This window comes from Saccoglossus kowalevskii, chromosome 8, assembly GCF_978046115.1.
Source record: "Saccoglossus kowalevskii chromosome 8, keSacKowa6.1, whole genome shotgun sequence".
NCBI lineage: Eukaryota > Metazoa > Hemichordata > Enteropneusta > Harrimaniidae > Saccoglossus > Saccoglossus kowalevskii.
The window spans coordinates 30,951,031-30,975,249 of record NC_140648.1 but is presented as its reverse complement, the minus strand read 5'-3'; the positions used below and the strand labels follow the sequence as shown (position 1 = coordinate 30,975,249).

The following is a 24,219-nucleotide window of genomic DNA, read 5'->3' as shown; positions in this document are numbered from 1 at the left end:
CATTGTAGTTGTTTAAGTCCTCCTTTGCTAATAAGTCTTGGTCAATTTTATTATTCTTTATGTTATTATTATTATATAGCTTATTAAAGTGATCCATAAAATTGTCACTTGTTATAATGGCATCAGATTTTCTAATGTCTGCATAGAGGGCGCAAGGCTGTGCTCGAAGCGTTTTACAATTTTCATCAAAAATACACGAATTCGCGTATGTCGGCGTTCAAATGTTCACTTACCACACAAAATATGATAAGTAACGTATACGACGTCACATACGATGTGTTCAGACGTAGAACATTAATTGGAGGGTGAATATACTATCGGATTATATAACGAACTATTTAAGTAGTTTAGGTAAGGCATTGATAAAATGTCACATTTAATTGGCAGCTTCAAACTATACATGCAACAATTGTAGCATTAACTCGCTGTACTATCTATCATAGTTTACCGGTAAATGTCAGAAACTGTTGCTATAATGAACGTAACATTCTAAAGTCGCACCCCGTCAACCATATTACAGCAATGAGTGGCCTGTGTAAGATTTAGATTCAGTATTCATGATGCACAGCATCAGATGAAGACTGTATCAATATTCGCACTTACGCTAATTTTCGTTTTAAATTATTTACAACATAATTTATACATTTGAAATAATAAGTCAATATTTATATTCACAATCATCACCATCACAGCATCACATCCGCCGCACCGCGTCGTGCTCGGCTTAATGTTTTTTGAACGGAATTTGGCGACTCTAAATTGTCGATTGTCAAAAAATTTTCAATTCATGCAATTTCTGTTTGCCATAAGACTATCCTGACAAATAAATATACCCTCCCAACGAAATATAGTAAATTCTAATTAGAAAAAAATAATTTAACAACTGGGTCGTTAGTTAAGCCTACTCATAAATTAAAATACCCAGAATTTATTCATTTTGCAATAAACTGTACTCCAAGGCAATAAAAGGATATTGACCTAAAAAAGAAATTGTTGGTTGTATTTTAGTGGAAAGTCGCCATTTTGACACTATTATAACACTTTTACCACGGGTTCCTATGGTAGAGATATTATGCAATATCTCAAAATCTAGCATGGTGACATAGGCTGAAAAAATCATATATGCGGTTCTGAATTATTTAAAAAATCTCGTCGGTTTTAAAAAGTGTCAAAAAATGCAATTATTTATTAGCATTGTGCTCTATGGAATTGTTCTAAAAATAGCAATTTTCATGAAATATTAGAACACGTTTCTCAAAAAGCTTAACTATAACCCACAAATGTCATTGTACCATTAGCTTCATGATTGTACATAATAAACTAATGAACATTTTCATGCGATTTATGACCAATTTTATCAAAAATTATGAGTAGGCTTTTACTTTAGATGAATGGCTTGTCAGTAGTTGAATCCACTGGAGGGACTGTGAATCTACTAACTACCCGGTATGCACTGAGGTAGTGTCGCAGCGCGTTATTTGAAATGACGTCCCGGGCCATGTAAGTTCCGAATCGATTTGCACTCGGTATGATATGTGACGTGACCCTAAGTCAATTTTAAAATACTTGTATTGTTAAGAAAGCCGGACAACTGATCGATAAGCTAAATACCAACACGAGGGAGTGGTATGCGATTGACGATAGCTATGATTCTACGTTTACGTGATTATACCCACGTCACTTATTGGCCCAGGGCTTACGATGAAAACTTGCTTACTCTCACATCAGTCACGGTGTATGCCGGTATCTGGATATTAGATCTACGAATAGTTACAATTCGCCGTCTAATGTTTATTGTTATGTTACATATTATGAATACGTAATTCTTATTCAAATAAAAATTGGTAAATTTTCGTGATTTTTTTGAGGTGAGATGTAAGTGATACACATACACTATTTTCAGTGGACAGGTGAACCAGTAAGCAAGCTTTGTGACTACCAGTATAAATCTCGGCGTAATCCACGAATACTGTCTATGTCACCCTCGTATAGCGGTTGTTAATGGTCTGAGGCCGGGGTAAACCGACGGAGGTTGTAATCAACTGCAGTGTGCAATAAAGTATAACATTCGAGTTATTATTTTAAAAGTTGGTGCGTATAACAGTGTATTCTATATCCATGGTGGAGGTTTTTACACACTCGGGTATTTTTTTGGTAATTGCTGTGATACAGCTATGTAAACTCCCAGCCATATAATACGAGGCTATTACGAGGATACCGAAAAGTATGCACGAAGACAGTACAGCGGGAGTATCGACCGACGCGCAGTCTGAGTGCATACTTTGAGGTATTCTCGTAATAACCTTATTATTATTTTCCTCCCAATGATACATCAAAAAGTTTAGAACATAATTATCGAACTTCTTTGTGTGGTGTCCAGTCAAACCCTGGTGGCAGCCATGTTTGTTTTTATTATTAGAGGACGCTCACGCGCGTAATCATTCCATATTTGGAACTCCTAATATGGTAGGACGAAAATACCCCGTAAAATACCGCGAAATTACTGCACGCTGTAACTTATGGTAACTTACGGTAACAGATGTATATTAATATATTTTACGTCTTTATCGAATTTTCTTGTAATAAGAAATAATACAAAGTACGGTAGTGTCTAAAGTCTAATTGAGCAGGTGAAGAATAGCATTGGATTGGTAATAATCTCGCATAGAACACAATCCTATACGTGTCAATATATTCACATGATTTACAACAACAACAACAACAACAACAGCAACAACAACAACACTCATTTTGTACATTTACCCCTATCCGGCATGGAACGTGCCTTAACGGATACAATGCGATACCAGAATCACAAGTAGTGATAACGCACGTACCAGTCGCTCGTCTATACTGTTGATAATGCTAATTGAGCAATAAAAACGTACACATCGCCATGACTGATTGTTAACAGTTATGACCACGCCCGATTGGAGGTACTAAACTGTCACTATCAATAACGCCGTTGAATTATTTAACCATATTATTAAATACAGGTGTCTTGTTTTAATAAAAATAACACTTTTGGCACTTGTGCCTTTTTGCAGCACGCAAAGCTCTTACACGTGTTGTATATGTTGCATGGGACCCATGTCAACGAACACGACACGGTGCGACGACCATTGCGATCATTAATATAAATCAGAATCAGATCCTACATGAAGTTCCCATGATAATTGTATCGTCGCGATCCAGCTAAATATTCAAATATACTATTTTAATTTACAGCACAAACATGTGCAATACATATATACAATTACCTCGATCAAGTTTATTCATTTTATTAATTCGAAGATATACATGTATGTGCCAATCTTTGTGCAGACTCCTTCAAAGTATATCTTCTATCGGATTTTATATTCCAACGCTGTATCTCTTACTTATACTGTAACAGTGGAGATATCACCCAGCGAGGATATTCAGTTGGGCCTATGTACCAATTTTATATCAAAATTGGTCCACACGCACACCGTGATGGTTATAGGCCTTGGAATGTAACACGATAACGATCTACATTCAGCTGCATGTGCACTTACCGATTCCGATAACAATCTCCATTTTTCATGAATTGTTGTTTCACGTAGATGTTTCCGTTTTTCGTCTGAAATATCACCTTGTTTCATCTGTACGGGATAATAGATGTGCACAGTGAGATTGCATATGTTTAGTCTATATAGTGATTATTATTTAAAAAAGGTATAAAACATGGGTAATAATAATATAATATTGACTAAATAATGTTAAAATTATATAAAGAGACGCAACAATTTCCGAGCTAGAGCGTATCAAGTTGAGTTCGTACAACACGTGTCACATCATACATCAATTCTGGAAGTCATTATATTTTATTTTATTTTATTTTATTGCCATTGTGTACTTACTATGTACTTCTCGAACCGCCTGTTGACAGTTGCATGACTTGGTAAAGGAATAGACCGCGTATCTGAAAAAAAATACAATATTAAGATTTATCGAGATTGCCATAATTAATTCATAATTCATATAATGTGTTCATTTCATATATGGAAGGACAGTGTACAGAATTGGCGGAATACGGTGGCTCACATTGACACACAAACGCAATGTGCAATGATGTCTGGCATAATATAACGTTCACTATGACGTCATCGTAATTATAGCATGAATACTTTCAGCAGAGAAGTTTTAATGGCGCGGTCAAATGACAGTACATGGTCAGTAATCGAATATAGTTCACTACGATGACATGACATAGATAACGATCTGCACGGAATAAGATTAAGTCTGAAGTGTGTCATATTATGTATAAATAATTCGCATAGTTTTGGTCACAGTACATATCTATACAAATAAACTTGGACAATAGGATGAACTCTGAGGTGAAAATAACAATTGATTAGAGGGTTCGGTTGCTTTAATTATAAATGCTTGCGGAGGGGGGATGTCTGATGAGATCAATTTAAAGTGTAATATTACTTTAGGGGTCTTACCTAGGATAGTGTCAATTTGTCAGGTGCCCTTCCTACTGGCTAGAATTATTTTGTGATTCCCACATATATTTTGTGCCTACAAAAATGCATGTCATATATACCAAAAACTATCTTGCATCCCATAAACCCAAATCTGGGCATTCCAACAATTAGCTATGCGTCCAGATTGTCTTGTAACAGTATGATGTTTTTCAATGTCACTTCTATCAATGCTCATTTCATACAAATCATGTACATAGGGTGAACGCTAAATAGATCTCCCAAAGCAGAAGAAATATGGGCAAAAATCAACGATTTTAAACAATTTCACGATAAAACACTACAGTATTTAGTGTGTATAGATTGTTTTAAAGGCGGGTTTATAGGTTTAATTATACGTCCTCGTCGCCATCGTCAAATACACAGTTTTATAACGGAAATGGCCGCAGCCTGGGAATCAGTGTGCTGACACTGCAGTCTGGGAATCAGTGTACTGACACTGTAGTCTGGGCATCAGTGTACTGACACTGCAGTCTGGGAATCAGTGTACTGACACTGCAGTCTGGGCATCAGTGTACTGACACTGCAGTCTGGGAATCAGTGTACTGACACTGCAGTCTGGGAATCAGTGTACTGACACTGCAGTCTGGGCATCAGTGTACTGACACTGCAGTCTGGGAATCGATGTACTGACACTGCAGTCTGGGAATCAGTGTACTGACACTGCAGTCTGGGCATCAGTATACTGACACTGCAGTCTGGGAATCAGTGTACTAACACTGCAGTCTGGGAATCAGTGTACTGACACTGCAGTCTGGGCATCAGTGTACTGACACTGCAGTCTGGGAATCAGTGTACTGACACTGCATGCTGTCTGGGAATCAGTGTACTGACACTGCAGTCTGGGAAAAAGTGTACTGCACTGCAGTCTGGGAATCAGGATACTGACACTGCAGTCTGGGAATCAGTGTACTGACACCGCAGTCTGGAAATCAGTGTACTGACACTGCAGTCTGGTAATCAGTGTACTGACACTGCAGTCTGGGAATCAGTGTACTGACACTGCAGTCTGGGAATCTGTGTACTGACACTGCATGCTGTCTGGGAATCAGTGTACTGACACTGCAGTCTGGGAATCAGTGTACTGACACTGCAGTCTGGGAATCAGTGTACTGACACTGCAGTCATTGAATCAGTGTACTGACACTGCAGTCTGGGCATCAGTGTACTGACACTGCAGTCTGGGCATCAGTGTATTGACACTGCAGTCTGGGAATCAGTGTACTGACACTGCAGTCTGGGCATCAGTGTACTGACACTGCAGTTTAGATACTGATATTGTCCTGTGAAGTCTGAATATTCGGGTCGTATTGATATGTTTGATGCTTTTGTTTATACAAACAAACATTAAATATTAAAAGACACACTCTCAAATAAAACCGTTGCGTGGAAGTATTTGATATTTCTTAAACCCAGTAAACCCTGCATCGTCAGATAATGAGATTAATTCATAACTTTTTTGTTCGTTTCTTCGATACATGTATTCATGAAGGTTGATTTACAAAACAACTAATTTAATAATTGCCCTACTAAAACCAAGCCGCAATCCCAAAAACTGCTGTCTGTGCATTTATCAAAGGCTATTTCCGTTAATTTAAAGCTAGTTTATAAACAAAATTTCAAATAGGCTTAATAGAGTAAACATAATTGGCAGACCATCAAAGCGTCGAAGTCGTTGAGTTGTGTTCGATATTGACTTGGAACTTTACGATATAATGTACTCCAGGTCAATATAAGGCTATTGGCTTGAAAAAAATGGGGGAAACCAGCCTAATTTTGGAGAAAATGTATGTTGTATTTTAGTTGGTTGTTCGCATTTTGGCCTATGGTAGGAATGTTATGCCATAGCTTAAATTCTAGGTTTGTGACATAGGCTGAAATAATGCTAATCTCATGGTACTTGTTGCTGTCCTGAATTATTTAACAAATCTGGGTTTTAAAATATGTTGAAATGCAATTTTTAACATCGTATTCTTAGACTATGGAAATGTCTAAACAATTTTGAAAAATATTAGGACGGTTTTTGAAAAATATTAGGACAAGTTTCTCAAAAAAAGATCTATTTTATTTTGACATGGGACAGTAGCTTCATGATTGTACACAGTAAACCAATGAACATTGTCATGCGATTTATGACCAACTTCCTAAAATATTATGAGTAGACAGACAATTGTGTTATTTACAGCAATGTACCAATAATACTCGCATTGAATGCATTTTTATACTAATTACTAGTGATTTGCATATAATGCGTATTTATTAGTGCTGCACACAGAGGACCTATTTCGTCTTCAATATCTGATTATCACCATTCCCAATGTTTCAGTATATAAAAGGCAACATGCATACTCCACAAATGTTATTGTGTACTTCGAACAGCACTTTCATCAAGTTATTGCTGACTTTCTCGATATTTAGTCACTTGTCGTTAAGTATTTGGTTGTATTTGAAAATTTTAATCTAAAATCGTTACGATTTGTACAAAATTACTACACGATTACCAGGAATAAAGCAGAGATGATAGAACCTTCTAAACTTGATTTATTTCATGAAGATGGCGTTCCATTGTATGATATGGTTTTACAAAAAAATAGAAGTACCACAACAAATGTATCGCTTGTTTTCTGCAAATGTAACCTATTCAATAAGTGTTTTAATGCGACAAACACTGTATGTAAACATTGACACGACTTGACCACACCTTTTGTGTACATATTATTGGCACATGTGTATATGTATTACGTGGCAGTCAGAGCTTATATCAAAGTTTGTCATATTATTCTTACCAAATTTTGAAATTTCCGCTTCGTTTATTCCAAGTTTAGTGGTATCGACATCTTCAGGGGGATTGTAAGCTGGTTGGCTGGCAGGCGGCAATGCTGCCATTGTGGTCATCGAATTAACTGCAGCCATTGGTGTTCTACGTCCGCCGCCAACGCCGTTAAGCTCGGCACTCGAATCGAATCCAGCCGCTTGTTTATCCTTAACCATTTCAATCAGGGCAATCCTAAAACTACCTAATCATTTCTGTTAAACGACGACTGGAAAATAAAGAAAACTCCGCTGTTCCAGCGTGTATCCGCGCACGTAAAAGTTGCGCGAATGGCGATGACGGTGAAAATCCACCTATTAGCAATACAATAAACTCCGTGATACTCAGTGTCAGTACAAAGTTCATGCATTCGTGCATGTACCTTCAATCTCGTAAAATAGCAATATTACCCGGATGAAAACAACCCCAATTTAATATAAGGAAGTAATATAGATATATGTGAAATCAAATATCCCGTTAATGTGACTGTTAAATATAATACTTAATATACGTATTACACAGTTGTATTGGATACTCGTTCGTGTTTTACAAGCTCCAGAATAATCAGCGAACGACCAAGTTACAAATTAACTGGCATGTACTAATTGGCATATCGATAAGCAACTGTGCGGCTGCTAACATTTGTGTGTAGTCATGGTAATTAATATAATTGAACTACTTAAATACACAGAGCTGACTTCTACGTGCACCCATGGAACGGGGTTTATAGTTCCATGGTGCACCATAACATCTCTCGCTGATACACCTATTCCACAACATAATAGGAATGCGGCAATGTCGGTATCATTTGTGGCCATCGGCATCCACTATGTCGATAGCGTATGTTCTATAAAACCGTTAACTGAGACCCCTGATACGTCACATGACATTCCAAAACTCGAATACATACATCCATTATCATTATATTTTTGTGTCATGATTTTCAACTGACAATGTCCATGCCATTGAACTTGTGTGACTTTCTTTTAATAAAATTCTTACAATTTAAAAAAATGCTCAAGGAACTTATTAACAAAAAATAGTAAAAATTAAGGTAAGAATCAGTTGTTATATATATTTAACGTCGCTGCATGCTACGCTCCTGGATTTATACGTTGCCGTATAAATGTATATAGATGAAAGGAATGCGCTGAGAGTATCAGAATTTTCTAATAATTCATAACCACAACCAACACTGTCCCATTCACAAGTCGTTTACATTCACACAATATTCATAACAAATAGTTCAGATTCGAGAAAATAGCAAAATGTAAAATGAGGTATACAAACTTCCAATTGAACATTGAATAGTATTAAGTTGTGGTCGCGAGAACGTTTTATAAATATACATATTTTGTAAATCAAAATGGATGTTAGAATTCAGAAATTGTTAGTTAATTCTAATTAATATTACACTGAGCAAAGGGACAGTAGTGTTCATGGTATGCTGGATGTTACATTTAATGCAAGGGAATCGTCACCTGCGAATGCGATAGACGGCTATAGCGTGTCATTGTTTACAAAAGCCTACCCATGAGCCTTCGCGTTTTTAGGTGGGTTGTTATCATCGATTAGGACTCAACTACCGCGCGTGCTCAGGACACGACCCGCTCACTTTAAAACAAGCACCAACCCGTAACTGACAAGACAATAAGTCATTACGCTAATATTGTGGTATTGTAATAGCAGCCATAGAAGCAAATACACAACAAATACATTAGGAGTTTGGTGTAAAATTTGAAATTAAAATTGCTTTGAATTTTGTTATAAGTGCCCTGTGAACGCAGATCCTCTAAACTCAGTATTGTTTACTTTGTGTTATCTTTGTGTTCTTCTGCGTAGTTCCTGTTGAACCAGTTAAAGTTTCTTCTACAACTAGTTTCCGGGTTACATCTAAAATTGGCTGATTCGCTCCTCAACAGGTTGTGCCTAAAAAGTCTCGCGTTTCGCGAGACATCTCACCCTAGCGATAAAATACGAGATCCAATATGTCGCCGGATGAGTTCATTTATATGTGTGTTCTGCTATTTTCTCTGCCAGTAGGCCATTTAGTAAAACATGCTAAAAGTCCAACCAGTAAAAAGATAGTCAGCAGTAGTGTGGGAATCGCCTTGGTTGCGTCACTATGCCATTACCACATTCTACATTCAATTGTCACAACTATTGGGACATGTGTGATCGTCAAGGTAGCGGGCTGGAGGTAGGTCATGGTTCATACGTCCATGGACGAATGACAACACATCACCTAAATTACCATAGCAACCACGTCATCATTCAGCAATTAGATAAAAGCCAGCAGATCAGCCTGCAACTCTGATACCTTTGTTTCGGTATCAAGGCCATTTATTTCGAGTTCATTTGTACTTCCATGATTTGAACTAGGAAAAAAATACTATAAAATTAAAATGTGCTACACTGGTGTTTGGTGGGTGAGCATTCAGTTCATATAGATATTTATGTTACATCTGTTAAATAAATTACTGTAAACAACTAATTGTACATGTATCACAGGGAGCCCAGAAACTATGATCAACCCACGCAGTCCCTATGAGTGGGGGGTGGGGGGTGGTGGTGTATCGGCTGGTATCTAGTGTAAGAAATAGACAGGGGATGAAGGCTCCACCAAGCTCATATTTTTTAAACTGTAAAAAACAGATGAACAGAATGAAAAATAAAATCTATAAAAAACACCAGGTTGAAGAATATTAGTTGTTCTTTCAAATTTCGCCAAAGCCTTACCTATATTTTACCTATATCTGCAGAATAAATCAAGAAAACTGCACAAATTGACTTCATTTATGAATAATTAACGGTTGGCAGAACTACTAGTGTTTCATCATTGAGGTCAAGTCATCGATGTGACATTGCAAAATTGCCTGCCCTAGTTATGGATTAGCAAGCTGCTCCAAATATTTCATGAAGCCAAAAAAACATGCTTTCAACCACTCTCCTGGGTAAGGGTTGCTACAATATTGCAACATTAATTTCATTGTTGATGACGCTAAAGCCAAAGGTGTTTATACATTTTTGTACCTCCATGGTTCAATAGGCACCACTTAAAACTTTTTTTTTATTTAAAGCAAAGAAAAAAAGGTGAGATGTGCCTGCTCCTAGTTAATAACTTGTTAATGTTCATTCCCAAATTGGCTTTTTTGATGTTTTCAAAAAAATTGCGTCACCTCAAAATTTTTTTAAGAAACTTTGGACCAGAAACAAATCTTTTTTTTGGTCTAACAAACTCCTTATGTCTTAGATTGCAAATAACATCTCTTATAGGTTTGAAATCTCATTGAATATGATACTGTTATTGTTACAATAAAATAATAATTAAAGGTTCTGGGCTTCTCGTATACCAGTGATAGAGCCTAACAATCTAAGATTTGTCTAGAAAACCTGTGTAATTGCTAGACATCTCATATTTACATACATTGTTTACAGACATTGTCACAAGCTGACATTTGCTTGGTGCTTTGGATATATTGCATTCTTTCGTATGGTTCATTTTATTGGTTTGCCGTACCCTCCCTCATTCGCTAATGCTGTGCAGTTGTTACTCACACTCAAGGTAGGTTTTTTTCTGTTTTTGTTGATACAGTTGTCAAAAGGCTGAATGCATCGATTCATGTACGTCATGTTCTGTATCTGTAATTATGTCATGTGATCAGCTTTGATTGGGAGTCTTGTTGCCATAATGTTTCATAATTTGTAGTGCAAGTTTTTTTTATAACCCAAAATGTAATCGGCACAAGAATGTTTGGAGTGCCTATCTGTGTTAAGCCGAGTAGCTACTAACGTTTGTTGAGAGTAATGATTTCATAGAAAACCCGAACAGTAATTTGATTTAAGAGGGACTTGTAATTTTTTAATTTTTTATTTGTCAATGTAACCTACATGTACATGTATCCAATCCTGATCATTGGTAATGCTAACACATTCAATCCTGATTGTTGGGGATGTTAGCAGATGCAATCCTGATTGTTGGGGATGTTAGCAGATGCAATCCTGATTGTTGGGGATGTTAGCAGATGCAATCCTGATTGTTGATTTTTTTAATACTTCATATCATAACTGAAATCACAGTTTTACTAGTTAAATTATTCAAGTTATATTCTGCTGGTTACTTTCCATGTGATTGGGTATTGGGTTGATTGTACCGTTACACAAAAAAGGATGGAATTGACAATGTAATAAGTATAGGGAAATTACATTATTGTCACTGCTGGGTAAAATATTTGCTTCTATTATATATATCTATTATTTATACCAGATTGAACAAACGGGTTGAAAAAAATTGTCCTTTGAACGAAAATCAAGATTTCACTAGATAATATGTTTATATTAAACATTGTCATAAATAGATATTTTACTCCTAAGAGCAGACTTTATTGTGTGTTTGTCAATTTTGTAAAAGCATTCAACCATATTAATCATTATATGTTAATCTTTAAATTGCTAAAAATTGGTCTTCATGGTCGCTTTTTCAAAGTTTTACAGTCTATGTATAAAAATATAAAGTCTTGTGTATGAGGCCCAAAAGGGGTAATGGAAACGTTTAAATGTCTATGTGGGGTTCAACCCAGTTCTATCGTGTCACTTCTTTTGTTTGCTTTGTTTATAAACAAACTTGGTGACTATTTGAAGCATCGATTTTCAGGTGTATATGTTAGTTTACCTAAGTTGTTTTACTTACTATTTGCTCACGATTTAATATTATTTGGTTTGAATGCAGTTGGTTTACAAAGACTGCTGAACAGTAAAAATTACAAAAGTTCATAGGAAACATTTCTCAGATCTCTATTTGTACTTCATCACCATCTTCATTAAAGTTAAACCTCCAAAGTCCAAGTCGGCGTCACTGCAGTGTTGCCACTGAACAAAATCCCTACAGCTTCGTCCTAAAGTTTGTCGATGTTGTTGCACACAATTTTGACTTTTACTTCACTTTACTTTTACTCAGCTTGGCACTTTTAATTCATGTCTAATCACAATAAAGAGACACGAAAAATGGGGTTGCGGCAAACAACTCTGCTGCAATGACACACGATGCTTTTGTTTTACAGTCTTTCAATCATCTTTAAACATCTGCTTTACTGATTGGCTAAGAATGACATCACTACTAGTGTTTCATCATAAGGTCAAATCATGCTTTCTTATCAGACGAGACGCTCATCAATCATGGTCAAAGTTATCATTCAGCAAGTTGTGGAGGTTGGAATATCTCACTATATGGGTATTGCGGTGGGCTTGAAATAGAGAGAATTTTTATTTTTCCAACGATAGAAGAATAATTTTCATGACAGAAATGCAATAGCTGTGATGAAAGGTGGCATTGCAAAATTACTGGCCCCAGTTATGGATTTGCAAGCTGCAAATATTTTATAAAGTCATTTTACACTCGGTCAATATATGAATGTTGGTTCACCAGCTTTTTTCCCACAAAAATGGCTAATTGTGCTTTAACATTGCATTGTATTGTAATGTAACACTGTAACATTACAGCAGAATGTTATTTTATTTTTATTTATGTTACCAGGGGATTTTAGCTCCATGCATGCACTTAATAACCCAATGACAATTGTCATGTGATCTACCTTATTGTCTACATTACTGTGCACAGTGGATTGTGTTCAACCTGAATTGGTTGATACAAGGATAGCACCTTGCGATACATATATAATGCCATGACACACAGCTCCATAATGACTTGAAGGATAATGATGTTGAACATAGCCTAACCTAGCCTAACCTAGCCTGAACCTAGAGACAACATTATAGCGCTGTATCTAAGCATTGCTAGAAACATAACATCCTGATCAAAATTTTCCAGGTAATCTGGACATTTCTATTTTTTTTTTTATAAATACAAATATTTTTGACCCCATAAAATATACGCTTGTGTCTACAAAATCATAAAACTGAAACACAGCTAAATAAATAAGATTAGGTAAATCAGTCACTGGCAACTGTAATATTGAGGGCAAAATACTGAAACTTTTGATTTCAAGTGATTTCTACAAATACAAACAGAATTCATTCATTGAGCCAGATTTTACCTATGTATGCCACAGCTGCATTCAAGAGCAAAAAAGTCACAAAAAAGTAAAAAAATATGGCATTCATGCCAGGCTTCAACAGTTGAAGTTATAAATGTAAAGATGGCAACATGCAAAAAGGTTATCATGGCTAAAGCCAGATGAAAATTTGGGAACTAAAGTGCCAAGCATGCATGTCATAAATGAACAAAATACTAAATGTCTACAATTTCCACAACCAGATTAAGTCAGAATCAAAAGGCCAAACATGTGTGTGCTAAACTTTGTAAGGTTATTTTTTTCTTCAGATTTAAAACACAGATATTCTTGAAACTTGAAGTTACTATGCAAGTACAATGATTACAGGGTAGTGTAAAAATCTCTTAATTATTTCTAGATGGTTGGCATGACGTTTGAGATCCATGATTCATATGCCGCAAAGATTAATCCTCCAATTCAAGATAGTGATAAAAAACCCAGAATTGTAGTCATTATAGATGAGCCATCAGTTATGGATATATGTCACTATGCATACTGTTATATTGGTATTATGACAGGTAAGTCATGTCTTCTCTAAAACCATTGAACCCAACAATATTGATCTATTTCACTATGCATAATGTTATATTGGTATTATGACAGGTAAGTCATGTCTTCTCTAAAACCATTGAACCCAACAATATTGATATATTTCACAATGCATACTGTTATACTGGTATTATGACAGGTAAGTCATGTCTTCTCTGATACCATTGAACCCAACAATATTGATATATTTCACTATGCATACTGTTATATTGGTATTATGACAGGTAAGTCATGTCTTCTCTAAAACCATTGAACCCAACAATATTGATCTATTTCACAATGCATTCTGTTATATTGGTATTATGACAGGTAAGTCATGTCTTCTCTGAAACCATTAACCCAACAATATTGATCTATTTCACTATGCATAATGTTATATTGGTATTATGACAGGTAAGTCATGTCTTCTCTTAAACCATTGAACCCAACAATATTGATCTATTTAACAATGCATACTGTTTTATTGGTATTATGACAGGTAAGTCATGTCTTCTCTGAAACCATTGAACACAACAATATTGATCTATTTAACAATGCATACTGTTATATTGGTATTATGACAGGTAAGTCGTGTCTTCTCTAAAACCATTGAACCCAACAATATTGATCTATTTCACTATGCATACTGTTATATTGGTAATATGACAGGTAAGTCATGTCTTTTTTGAAACCATTGAATCCAACAATATTGATATATTTCTTTATGCATACTGTTATATTGGTATTATGACAAGTAAGTCATGTCTTCTCTGAAACCATTGAACCCAACAATATTGATCTATTTCACTATGCATACTGTTATATTGGTATTATGACAGGTAAGTCATGTCTTCTCTAAAACCATTGAACCCAACAATATTGATATATTTCACAATGCATACTGTTATATTGGTATTATGACAGGTAAGTCATGTCTTCTCTGAAACCATTGAACCCAACAATATTGATCTATTTCACAATGCATACTGTTATATTGGTATTATGACAGGTAAGTCATATCTTCTCTGAAACCACTGAACCCAACAATATTGATCTAGTTCACTATGCATACAGAAAATCATGCATATATATGTATCATGAAAAACATTTTACTATAGTTTAAGTGATACAGTTATCCATGACAGATAAAATCATGTCTTCTCTGAAACCATTGAATCCAACTGATTTGCATAGAGGATTGAGTAGAAATCTGCATCTGGGACTTGTTGCAGTGTTGGTATAAGTGAACCTGTAAGCATTAATGCAATAAAATCAAGATGTCTTATTTTCTTTCATTAAAATTGTAATCGTTAATGTGTTTTATTACAGGTCCTTACTACAAATACAAAACATACTATGATATGATCCACAATGAGAAATCCAGCAAAATAGACACAATGGGACCGCTCTTTGATAGACTAAAGTTTGCTGCCCTCTATGGGTCTATGTTTATTGTATCTTCACACTACATCACAATAGACATTGCTGTGACTGATGAGTTCTTCTCCTACAGTTACTGGTTCAAAACTTTCTTCATGGTTCCAATGTTCTTTGTGTTTCGTACTCGCATGTATGCAGCATGGGTGCTCTCTGAGTGTATCTGCGTCATGGCAACTCTTGGAGCATATCCCAAAGACACCCTTCCCAAGTGTGCACAAGGACCAACTGTTGAACTACCAAAAAATAGGTAAGAGTTATCTTGCGTGTCCTGATCTAAAAAAAAAAAAAAAATAACTCTTGCATTGTATACTAATCATTTTGAAATCATTTGTGAATATTTATTGCATTACAGCTAAAACAAAGTCAGCTTGGACTTTCAGTTGCGAGACATGACAAAACAATTGCAGCCAGTGATACATTTCGAAAAATACAAATACAAAATAAACGCAATCAAAGGCACCGACCACATGCATTGGAAATGAATAGAACACATTGGGACACAGTCTCACCAGCTTCTTTCTCTCACCCAATAAAATTATGCTATTTCCCAATGCACTTATATTGATTACATTGACAACGGAAAAACACAGTGGATAAACTTGAACCAGCCATCAAATTCAAAGTTCAAACGATCTCATTGAATGTCAATCAAAAATAGCTAATTAACATGGGATTTGCCATGCAAACATCGTCAAGGTTTCCCCTGACACAGATTTGTTTTCAAAATTTTCCATGACGCAGCAAACTCTGCTCATGACCGGAGACGTCATCGTCGTTGATAACTCACTAATTCACCATAATCGTGCTGATGAACTATTAGCTGAATTTTTAGATCATATGGGCATTCAATTCATATTCACCTCAAATTATTCAAACATTCTTTCAGAAATTTGAAGACATTGTTAAAAAAATCCTATTGAGGGATATGTCTGATGACAACTAATAATTCACAATTATCCAAGAAGTACTAGAAATTGTTGCTGATACTAATCACGTTTTTTTATCAGAAAGTTGAATACTTGAATATGTAGTATTATTTTGTTTTTTTATTCTCGAAATGTATCATTGGCTGCATTTATTTTGTCGTGTCTCACAACTGAAAATCCAAGGTGACTTTGTTTTGGCTGTATTTGTGATCAGTCATCCTGAAAAATTCAAAATTATTATAATTGTATATTGGTGTTCTTGTTTAATCAATATTTATCTTCACCATCTTAAGCAGTACTTAATCTTATGCATTTTGAACTTCTTAAATTACAGAGAAAAAGACACTAGCTCTGATGATTATTATAGTTTTGAAACCATTAATAATATCAATGGATACAAGTGTGACTTCACTAGCTCATTTCGAGATGCCATGAGATATTGGAATATGACGGTACAGTGGTGGTTGGCGAACTACATATACAGACGAGTGCCAAGTAAAGCATGGAGGTAAATAAATGACATAAATGTATTAATGACATCCTTCATGTTGCAGTTTACTTTACAAGACTCTGGGTACTTAGAAGCGTATTTTAGAGAAAGTTTGTCAAAAATAGAACGACAACGTTCATCGATTTATTATGTACAATCGTACAATGGCACAATGAAATAGCATTCTTTTGTGTGTTACAGTGATGTATTTTGAAAAATTTATCCTAATATTTTTCAAAAATCGCTATTTTTAGAACAATTCCTAAGAACACAATGACTCTTTTTAAAACCCACATTTTTGAAATAATTCAGTACACCGAAAATAACCTAATCATTCACAATATATAATTTTTTCAGCATAATATCTCTGATCCAATCATGTATCCCTGCAAGCCAGAAAGCCATCTTCAAACAAATAACATGAAAATATATTATTACATAAAAAGTTATAATACTGACAAAATGGCCACTATCAATACAAGCATCATTACACTATTACCGTAGAAGCTGCACACCTTCTTTTTGAACAATTGAGAACCAAAAATTCACCATTTCTCATATGTGTAGATGCTCTAAGAGAAGCCGCATCCCTTCTGTTGCATTGTACCATTTTAATAGAAGCCAGGATTTCTAATACAAATTTTACAGTACTTAAAGTAGTGGAAACAAATCTGTAATTCACATTAGCACGTACGATGTACATGGGAAAAAACAAAACAAACTTAAATTAGTCTCTAATTTGAAGTTTGAATAATCTTTGAAATGGTTACGTACATTAAATTAATTCTTTATAAGTTGTACTTGCTAAATTCAGAGTATTGCATTTATGCTAAACTACACATACACTGAAATTGATAAATAACTTTCAGCATGATTTTGTGTAATAATTATGTTTAATAATTTTGTTCAATAACTTTGTTTGATATTTCTTTTACTTCAAACAATGGATTATATGATTTATTGTTAAATAATTACTCTGTTTTTAGTGCCCGTTCGAACAGTGTGTATCTGTATCAATCACATTCAAACTTCACACATACATCATATATGATATTATACATATGCACATCAATTTTGTTTCACGATCTGATTCAAGATGGTCGAATGGCTACCATTTTTGTGCTAAAAATCATCAAAATCAAGCATTTCCCGGCTGTTTACAGATATATTTTGTTCAAACTTTGTATATACATTAGACATTATGGGACCTTGATGCAAATAATTTTGTTTTTCAGATAACATTCAAAATGGCCGACTGGTGGCCATTTTGTTTTAATGAATGGGCTTCTAGACCTATATCTCTGACTTGTTTTGACAGATTATGTTCAAATTTTAAATATTCATTATACATTATGTCATAGATAGACAGATATATTGGTTTGACGATCCTAATCAAAATGGCAGAATGGTGGTCATTTTTGTGCTAAAAAATCATCAAATATCAAGCATTTCTGGCATTTATGGATGGATTTTGTTCAAACTTGGTACATACATTAGACATTATGTGCTCATACCACTAATTAAAACTCCATAGACGACAATGTTAACATATGATGAGATTGCTATATGAAAATAATAAACAAAGTTGAAAACATAGCTCTAAAATGGGAAAGCAACATGCCTGTAATCAACCAAATGAAAAAAACACACATGTTGGCCAGCTCAAACTTTTGCAAAACTCAGGTAAACAAGACACACCTACTGTATTTGGACTGCACCTAGAGAAATCCCTGGGAAAACACCAAGATTAGAACATCCAAATACACACGGAATAATCCCACAGGTACACAGCCGCTAAGTAGTAAACAAAAGACCACATGTTAGTCTCACCTCTGACCCAGGTGATCGTGCATTCAAACAGGGAACACCTGAGAATAATAACATTAAAAAATGTCATTGGTTCCTGCTAGGCATTTAAATTGAGGGCTATGAGCAGCCATTGGTTAATTAGTGGCATGAGACCTTTATGGGTTCCTGATGCACGTCATTTTATTTTTCAGATCAGATTCAAAATGGCTGTCTGGCGGACATTTTGTTTTAATGAACGTCTGACTTATTTTGACTGATTATGTTCAAATTTTTAATATTCATTATACATCAAATATCAAGCATTTCTTGCATTTAAGGATGGATTTTGTTCAAACTTATAACATACATTAGACATTATAGGTTCCTGATGCATGTCATTTTATTTTTCAGATTGGATTCAAAATAGCTGACTGGTGGTCATTTTGTTTTAATGATTGGGCTTCTAGAGCCATATCTCTTAAATGCTTTGACTGATTATATTCAAATTTTATATATTCGTTATACATCATGTTATTAGCTCCGCTGTCGACTTTGTCGAGCAAAGCTTATCATATGAGTGATTGTCCGTCGTCGTCCCTCCGTCCGTCGTCGTCCGTGTCAATGTTTTATTTTTTCAACTTCTTCTTGAAAACTACAAGCCTGAATGCTTTGATACTTGGTGTGTATGTACCTGGGGTAGACCTCTCTTAGATTTGTTCATTTCATGATGATATCTTCAATTCTCTAAATTTGGTGAATATTTTTGTCATTTTTGGTAAAAAGTGATATTTTTGACTTCTTGTTAAAAACCGCAAGTCAAAATGCTTTGATATTGCATGTATAGATGCTACATGTGGACCTTTCTCAGATTTGTTCATTTCGCGATGATATCTTCAATTCTCTAATTTTGGTGAATGTTTTTGTAATTTTTGGTAAAAAGTGATATTTTCGACTTCTTGTTAAAAATCGCAAGTCCAATTGCTTTGATATTACATATATAGGTACTACATGTGGACCTTTCTCAGATTTGTTCATTTTGTGATGATATCTTAAATTCTCTAATTTTGGTGGATATTTTTGTCATTTTTGGTAAAAAGTGATATTTTCGACTTCTTGTTAAAAACCACAAGTTCAATTGCTTTGATATTACATATATAGATGCTACATGTGGACGTTTCTGAGATTTGTTCATTTCATGGTGATATCTTAAATTCCTTAATTTTGGTGAATATTTTTGTAATTTTTGGTAAAAAGTGATATTTTCGACTTCTTGTTAAAAACCGCAAGTCTGATTGCTTTGATACTACATATATAGGTACTACATGTTGACCTGTCTCAGATTTGTTCATTTTGTGATGATATCTTCAATTAACTAATTTTGGTGAATATTTTTGTAATTTTTGATAAAAAGTGATATTTTTGAATTCTTGTTGAAAACAGCAAGTCCGATTGCTATACATACTATACATATTGTTCATTTTCTAAGGATATCTTCTGTTCTTTAATTGAAATGTGCCTTGCTAACAGCGGAGCTATGTATTCAAAATGGCTGATTTTGCCACTTTTTTAAACCCAGATTTTTAAAATTATTGAGACTAACAAAAGGTACCCCACCATTTACAATATAAATTTTTTTCATTCTATGTCACCAAGCCTAAATATATGCCTATGGCATAATTCTGTAGAACATGTTGAAATAGCTGCATGCAATTTTAGCGGATTTGACTCTTGGCATGAATTAACAAAATCTTAATTTAGATAAAGTGTCACGCTACAACTTCATTTGTGATGTTGCTTGCTGGTCGTGGATTGAATGAGTCTTGGTTACCGGTTAAAACGTTGCTCATTTGGCTTTGATAATCTTTATTTGGAGCTGAGTAACGCCGCAACGTCGCCAGCAGAAACCTCATGGTATCTCGTTGTTGATGATTGCGGCTTCATAGTAATCATTGATTTAACTGTGGGTGGATCTTACGAGAGCCCTTCAAGGTTTATATAACTCAATTTCGAGGTGGTCAACATGCATTAAGTTCTCCCAATCGTAGTATTCCATGAGATGTATACCTAGCATGCCAAAAATGTTGCTGAACTATTTGAACCGGACAAAGATAGCAGATGAAAATACGCTTAACAAATAAAAATAGTTTGGTAGCCCATGGAAATACCATTTTCATTTGCATATTGACCGTGAAAAAACCGAAAACATTATTGCATGGGTGATATGCAAATTAGTTTTAGTCAAAATAAGTACCATTACTCATGTTCAAATTTCATTCCCCTCGGCAAGTATATTCATGTACCCCAAAGGGAAAATATTGTACTTCTAAATATTGTTTATTTTTGCTATGTTTTGAAAAACGATACTCCTAAAGGGACTACTGTAAAATCTGTATTAGAAGCCGCGGCTTCTATTAAAATGGTACAATGCAACAGAGGGGATGCGGCTTCTATTAGAGCATCTACACATATGAGAAATGATGAATTTTTGGTTCTCAATTATTCAAATAGAATGGATGCGACTTCTATTAGGGATGCGGTTTCTAATACAGATTTTACGGTACTATGTTTGCTCTCAGACCTCATTTGCATATGGGGTGTGGAAATACCAATTTTGATTTCAGGGACGAATCAAAATAAACTGCAGTACATATGTAATAATATATTGTCATGTTATTTGTTTAAAGATAGCTTTCTGGCTTGCAGGGATACATGATTCGATCAGAGCTGGTCTAGTGTTCAGTTTCATATTTTCGTCACATTCATCATAATAGATGCCTATGTTTATTTGTAAGAATTTCTTTCAAAGTTTGTATTAAATGTCAAAAATTCAAAATATATATAAAAACATGAACATAGATCATTTAGGATAACATAACTGAGTCTGGGTGCAAATGAATTCATGAGTGGAAACATTTCCTCCTAACTCGTACAACAGATTACAACTATGGGTGTGAGTTGTCAAAGTTGTATATGCATGATGTTAGTCACTTGGTACACATTCATATTTGACTTCTGCTTCATTCTCAGCAAATTGCCAAGTGCCTTAATTCCCACCATGAAAACATTGCTAGAAACAGTGTCATTTGGTAACACCATAATGAATAAGCTAGCTCACGTTTACAATAGTGGAGACATGAACTTTACTTGTATTTATGATCATATAGTAGATTGCAAATTGTCCTGCAATAAATCTGAATTTTGTTGATACTACATTAGTCTATTACTGTCTATGCACTTCTAATTTATTCGGAAACAATTTACCTGGCCACATGGCCAGTGATTTGCATATTCAGTTTGATTGCATGTGTTATGCATGTGGCAATACATGTCCATAACAATTCAATTTATCATTAGGTAAAAGACAGACTTGCTGCAAACATCTTATTTTTTGACTAAACTGGTATTACTTTATCTTAGGCATGAATACAATTTCTCCTAATTTCAACAGGGACTGCATCATTAACAAAGGCTTGTTATTTTACAGAACATCTTTGACAATGCTGGTGAGCGCGTTTTGGCATGGTATTCACCCTGGCTATTACCTCAGCTTCATGACTGTACCTATTATACTGATGGCAGAAGATGTCATGATCAAAGCATTCCGTAGACCGAGTAACGAAAAGATCTTTGATTGGCTCAACTGGTTTTTCCGTATGCGCAGTTTTGAATATTTATCCATGGGTTTTCTGCTGCTTAAGATGGACTATACACTTAATTACTGGAAGTCAACTTATTTTATTGGTCATGCTTATAGTGCAATATTCATTCTATTTGGCACCTTGTTCAAACCAAGGAAGAAGAAATTGGATAGCCAAACTGATGAGGCAAAGAAAGAGAAATAAAACAAAACATAGAATCTACTGTGACTGTAAACTCCCTTTATATCCATAGTAGTGGCATTGTGATTGTTAGTATCATATAATGTCATCTTTTGTCAAGAGAATTTCTAAAGATAAAACTAAAGATGAACCACCCTCAGAATTTTCTGATTATATTTTATCATGGCAACGCTGCGAGCATCACTGAACAATTAGAAGAATGTAATCTTGGAAGTATCCCGGTACAGTGAAGTGTATTTATTTATTAAATTCACATCTAATTTGCTTCTGTTCATCATGAAAGTAACCCTGGTGTTTTTAGTTTGAATTTTCAATACAAATAGTGGCTGTGAAACAGCATGACAGAGTTTTACAATTTCTGATCACATGAATAATTGTTGTATGAATTTGTAATTTGTTCACAAGCCAATCAAAAGATTGATTCTTTTTGTATGTAACACTATAACCTGAATTTCAGCAGAGCTGCCCATTCACAGTAGAAATATCAGTTGAAATTTTCCAAATATCATCATTATATCTATTATTGATGTACAAAAATATATGATAATGTGATCTGTATGAATGTACACTGTGTCAAAATGTGTCAAAATTATTTGTAATTATTTTATTAATTATTATTTATACTAGTACATTGTAAAGTTGGTACTGTTATGTATATACAGGTAAACTTTCATTGTGTGAATTATATACAGTTGTGCTTCACATAATATTATTAGTCCTGGTCACAAATGACCAGTTCTAAAAGATATCATCATATTGCAATTTCTTTTTAAATGGAAATCTGATTTTTTGATAAGACAAATGTACCAGTTTTTAATTATTTTCACCATTAAATCATGTGATACTTCACTTGTAAAATGTATTATTGCATACATGATATAGACTATGTACATGCCTGTAGACTTGCATACAGTCTCTTGTTTATTTTTTGGTGTTTTTTCATATTTGTGTGTAAATAAAGAAAGTCGGGTTATGTCGAAATAATTTTTTGGTAACCCAGCTTTCGCCATTTATAGACTCACATATTTAATTTATTGAAAAAATAACACCAAAAATTAAATAAGAAACTGTATGCAAGTCTTACATGCTTGCGCTCTCTCTTTCAAAGATACCAGTACACTTATATTGGAAGTTCCAGTATGCAAATTATCTAATTAAAATGCTAAAACAAATATCAGTCTTGCAACTACTCAAACAGTATGCATGAAATAACTTTAGCTAACTTATTAGGTCAAATAAAATACCAGTAAATGCTGTGTTTCCAGTAACTCAATCTACAGATACCCGGTCCAGTTGAGCTAACTAATGTATGAAATAAACAATCTGGTAATTGGCAAATAAAATATCAGTAAATGCTGTGTTTCCAGTAACTCAATCTACAGATACCCGGTCCAGTTGAGCTAACTAATGTATGGAATAAACAATCTGGTAATTGGCAAATAAAATACCAGTAAATGCTGTGTTTCCAGTAACTCTATCTACAGATACCCGGTCCAGTTGAGCTAACTAATGTATGAAATAAACAATCTGGTAATTGGCAAATAAAATACCAGTAAATGCTGTGTTTCCAGTAACTCTATCTACAGATACCCGGTCCAGTTGAGTTAACTAATGTATGAAATAAACAATCTGGTAATTGGCAAATAAAATACCAGTAAATGCTGTGTTTCCAGTAACTCAATCTACAGATACCTGGTCCAGTTGAGCTAACTAATGTATGAAATAAACAATCTGGTAATTGGCAAATTGGTTAATTAATGTGCACAGAATAATTCAAAACTATTAGACATTCATCTAGAAAAGCAGCAAGCATGAAC

General features: G+C 34.7%; 2 protein-coding genes across 3 annotated transcripts in view; one reads left to right on the top strand and one right to left on the bottom strand.

The window, feature by feature from the left end:
* The window catches only part of LOC100375412 (formin-like protein 3), a 37,472-nt gene extending 29,973 nt beyond the window's left edge, over positions 1–7,499 (bottom strand). The window contains exons 1-3 of the mRNA XM_085502837.1: positions 7,295–7,499; positions 3,882–3,943; positions 3,537–3,623 (exon numbers count right to left, since the gene is read on the bottom strand). Of these exons, the coding sequence (XP_085358963.1) occupies positions 3,537–3,623; positions 3,882–3,943; positions 7,295–7,499 (354 nt within the window). The remainder of the gene's footprint in view (positions 1–3,536; positions 3,624–3,881; positions 3,944–7,294) is intronic.
* Positions 7,500–9,300: 1,801 nt separating this feature from the next.
* On the top strand, positions 9,301–23,251 carry LOC100374966 (membrane-bound acylglycerophosphatidylinositol O-acyltransferase mboat7-like). 2 transcript variants are annotated; one of them, XM_002732260.3, is made up of 6 exons: positions 9,301–9,520; positions 10,759–10,885; positions 13,750–13,909; positions 15,249–15,606; positions 16,620–16,793; positions 22,048–23,251. In XM_002732260.3, the coding sequence occupies exons 1-6, from the start codon at positions 9,309–9,311 to the stop codon at positions 22,403–22,405; spliced, it is 1,389 nt and encodes a 462-aa protein (XP_002732306.1). In that variant the 5' UTR covers positions 9,301–9,308; the 3' UTR covers positions 22,406–23,251. The 2 variants fall into 2 exon arrangements, with proteins under 2 accessions (XP_002732306.1, XP_085359119.1); XM_085502993.1 differs by lacking the exon at positions 9,301–9,520 and adding an exon at positions 10,158–10,274.
* The last annotated feature ends 968 nt before the right edge of the window (positions 23,252–24,219 follow it).

What these genes read in the sequence shown, in the direction of transcription:
- LOC100374966 (XM_002732260.3), top strand. Translation starts at nt 9,309, where the DNA reads ATGTCGCCGGATGAGTTCATTTATATGTGTGTTCTGCTATTTTCTCTG. An exon ending in AGTTGTTACTCACACTCAAG is followed by an intron (nt 10,886 to 13,749) that starts GTAGGTTTTTTT and finishes AATTATTTCTAG; the next exon opens with ATGGTTGGCATGACGTTTGA. An exon ending in GTGCCAAGTAAAGCATGGAG is followed by an intron (nt 16,794 to 22,047) that starts GTAAATAAATGA and finishes GTTATTTTACAG; the next exon opens with AACATCTTTGACAATGCTGG.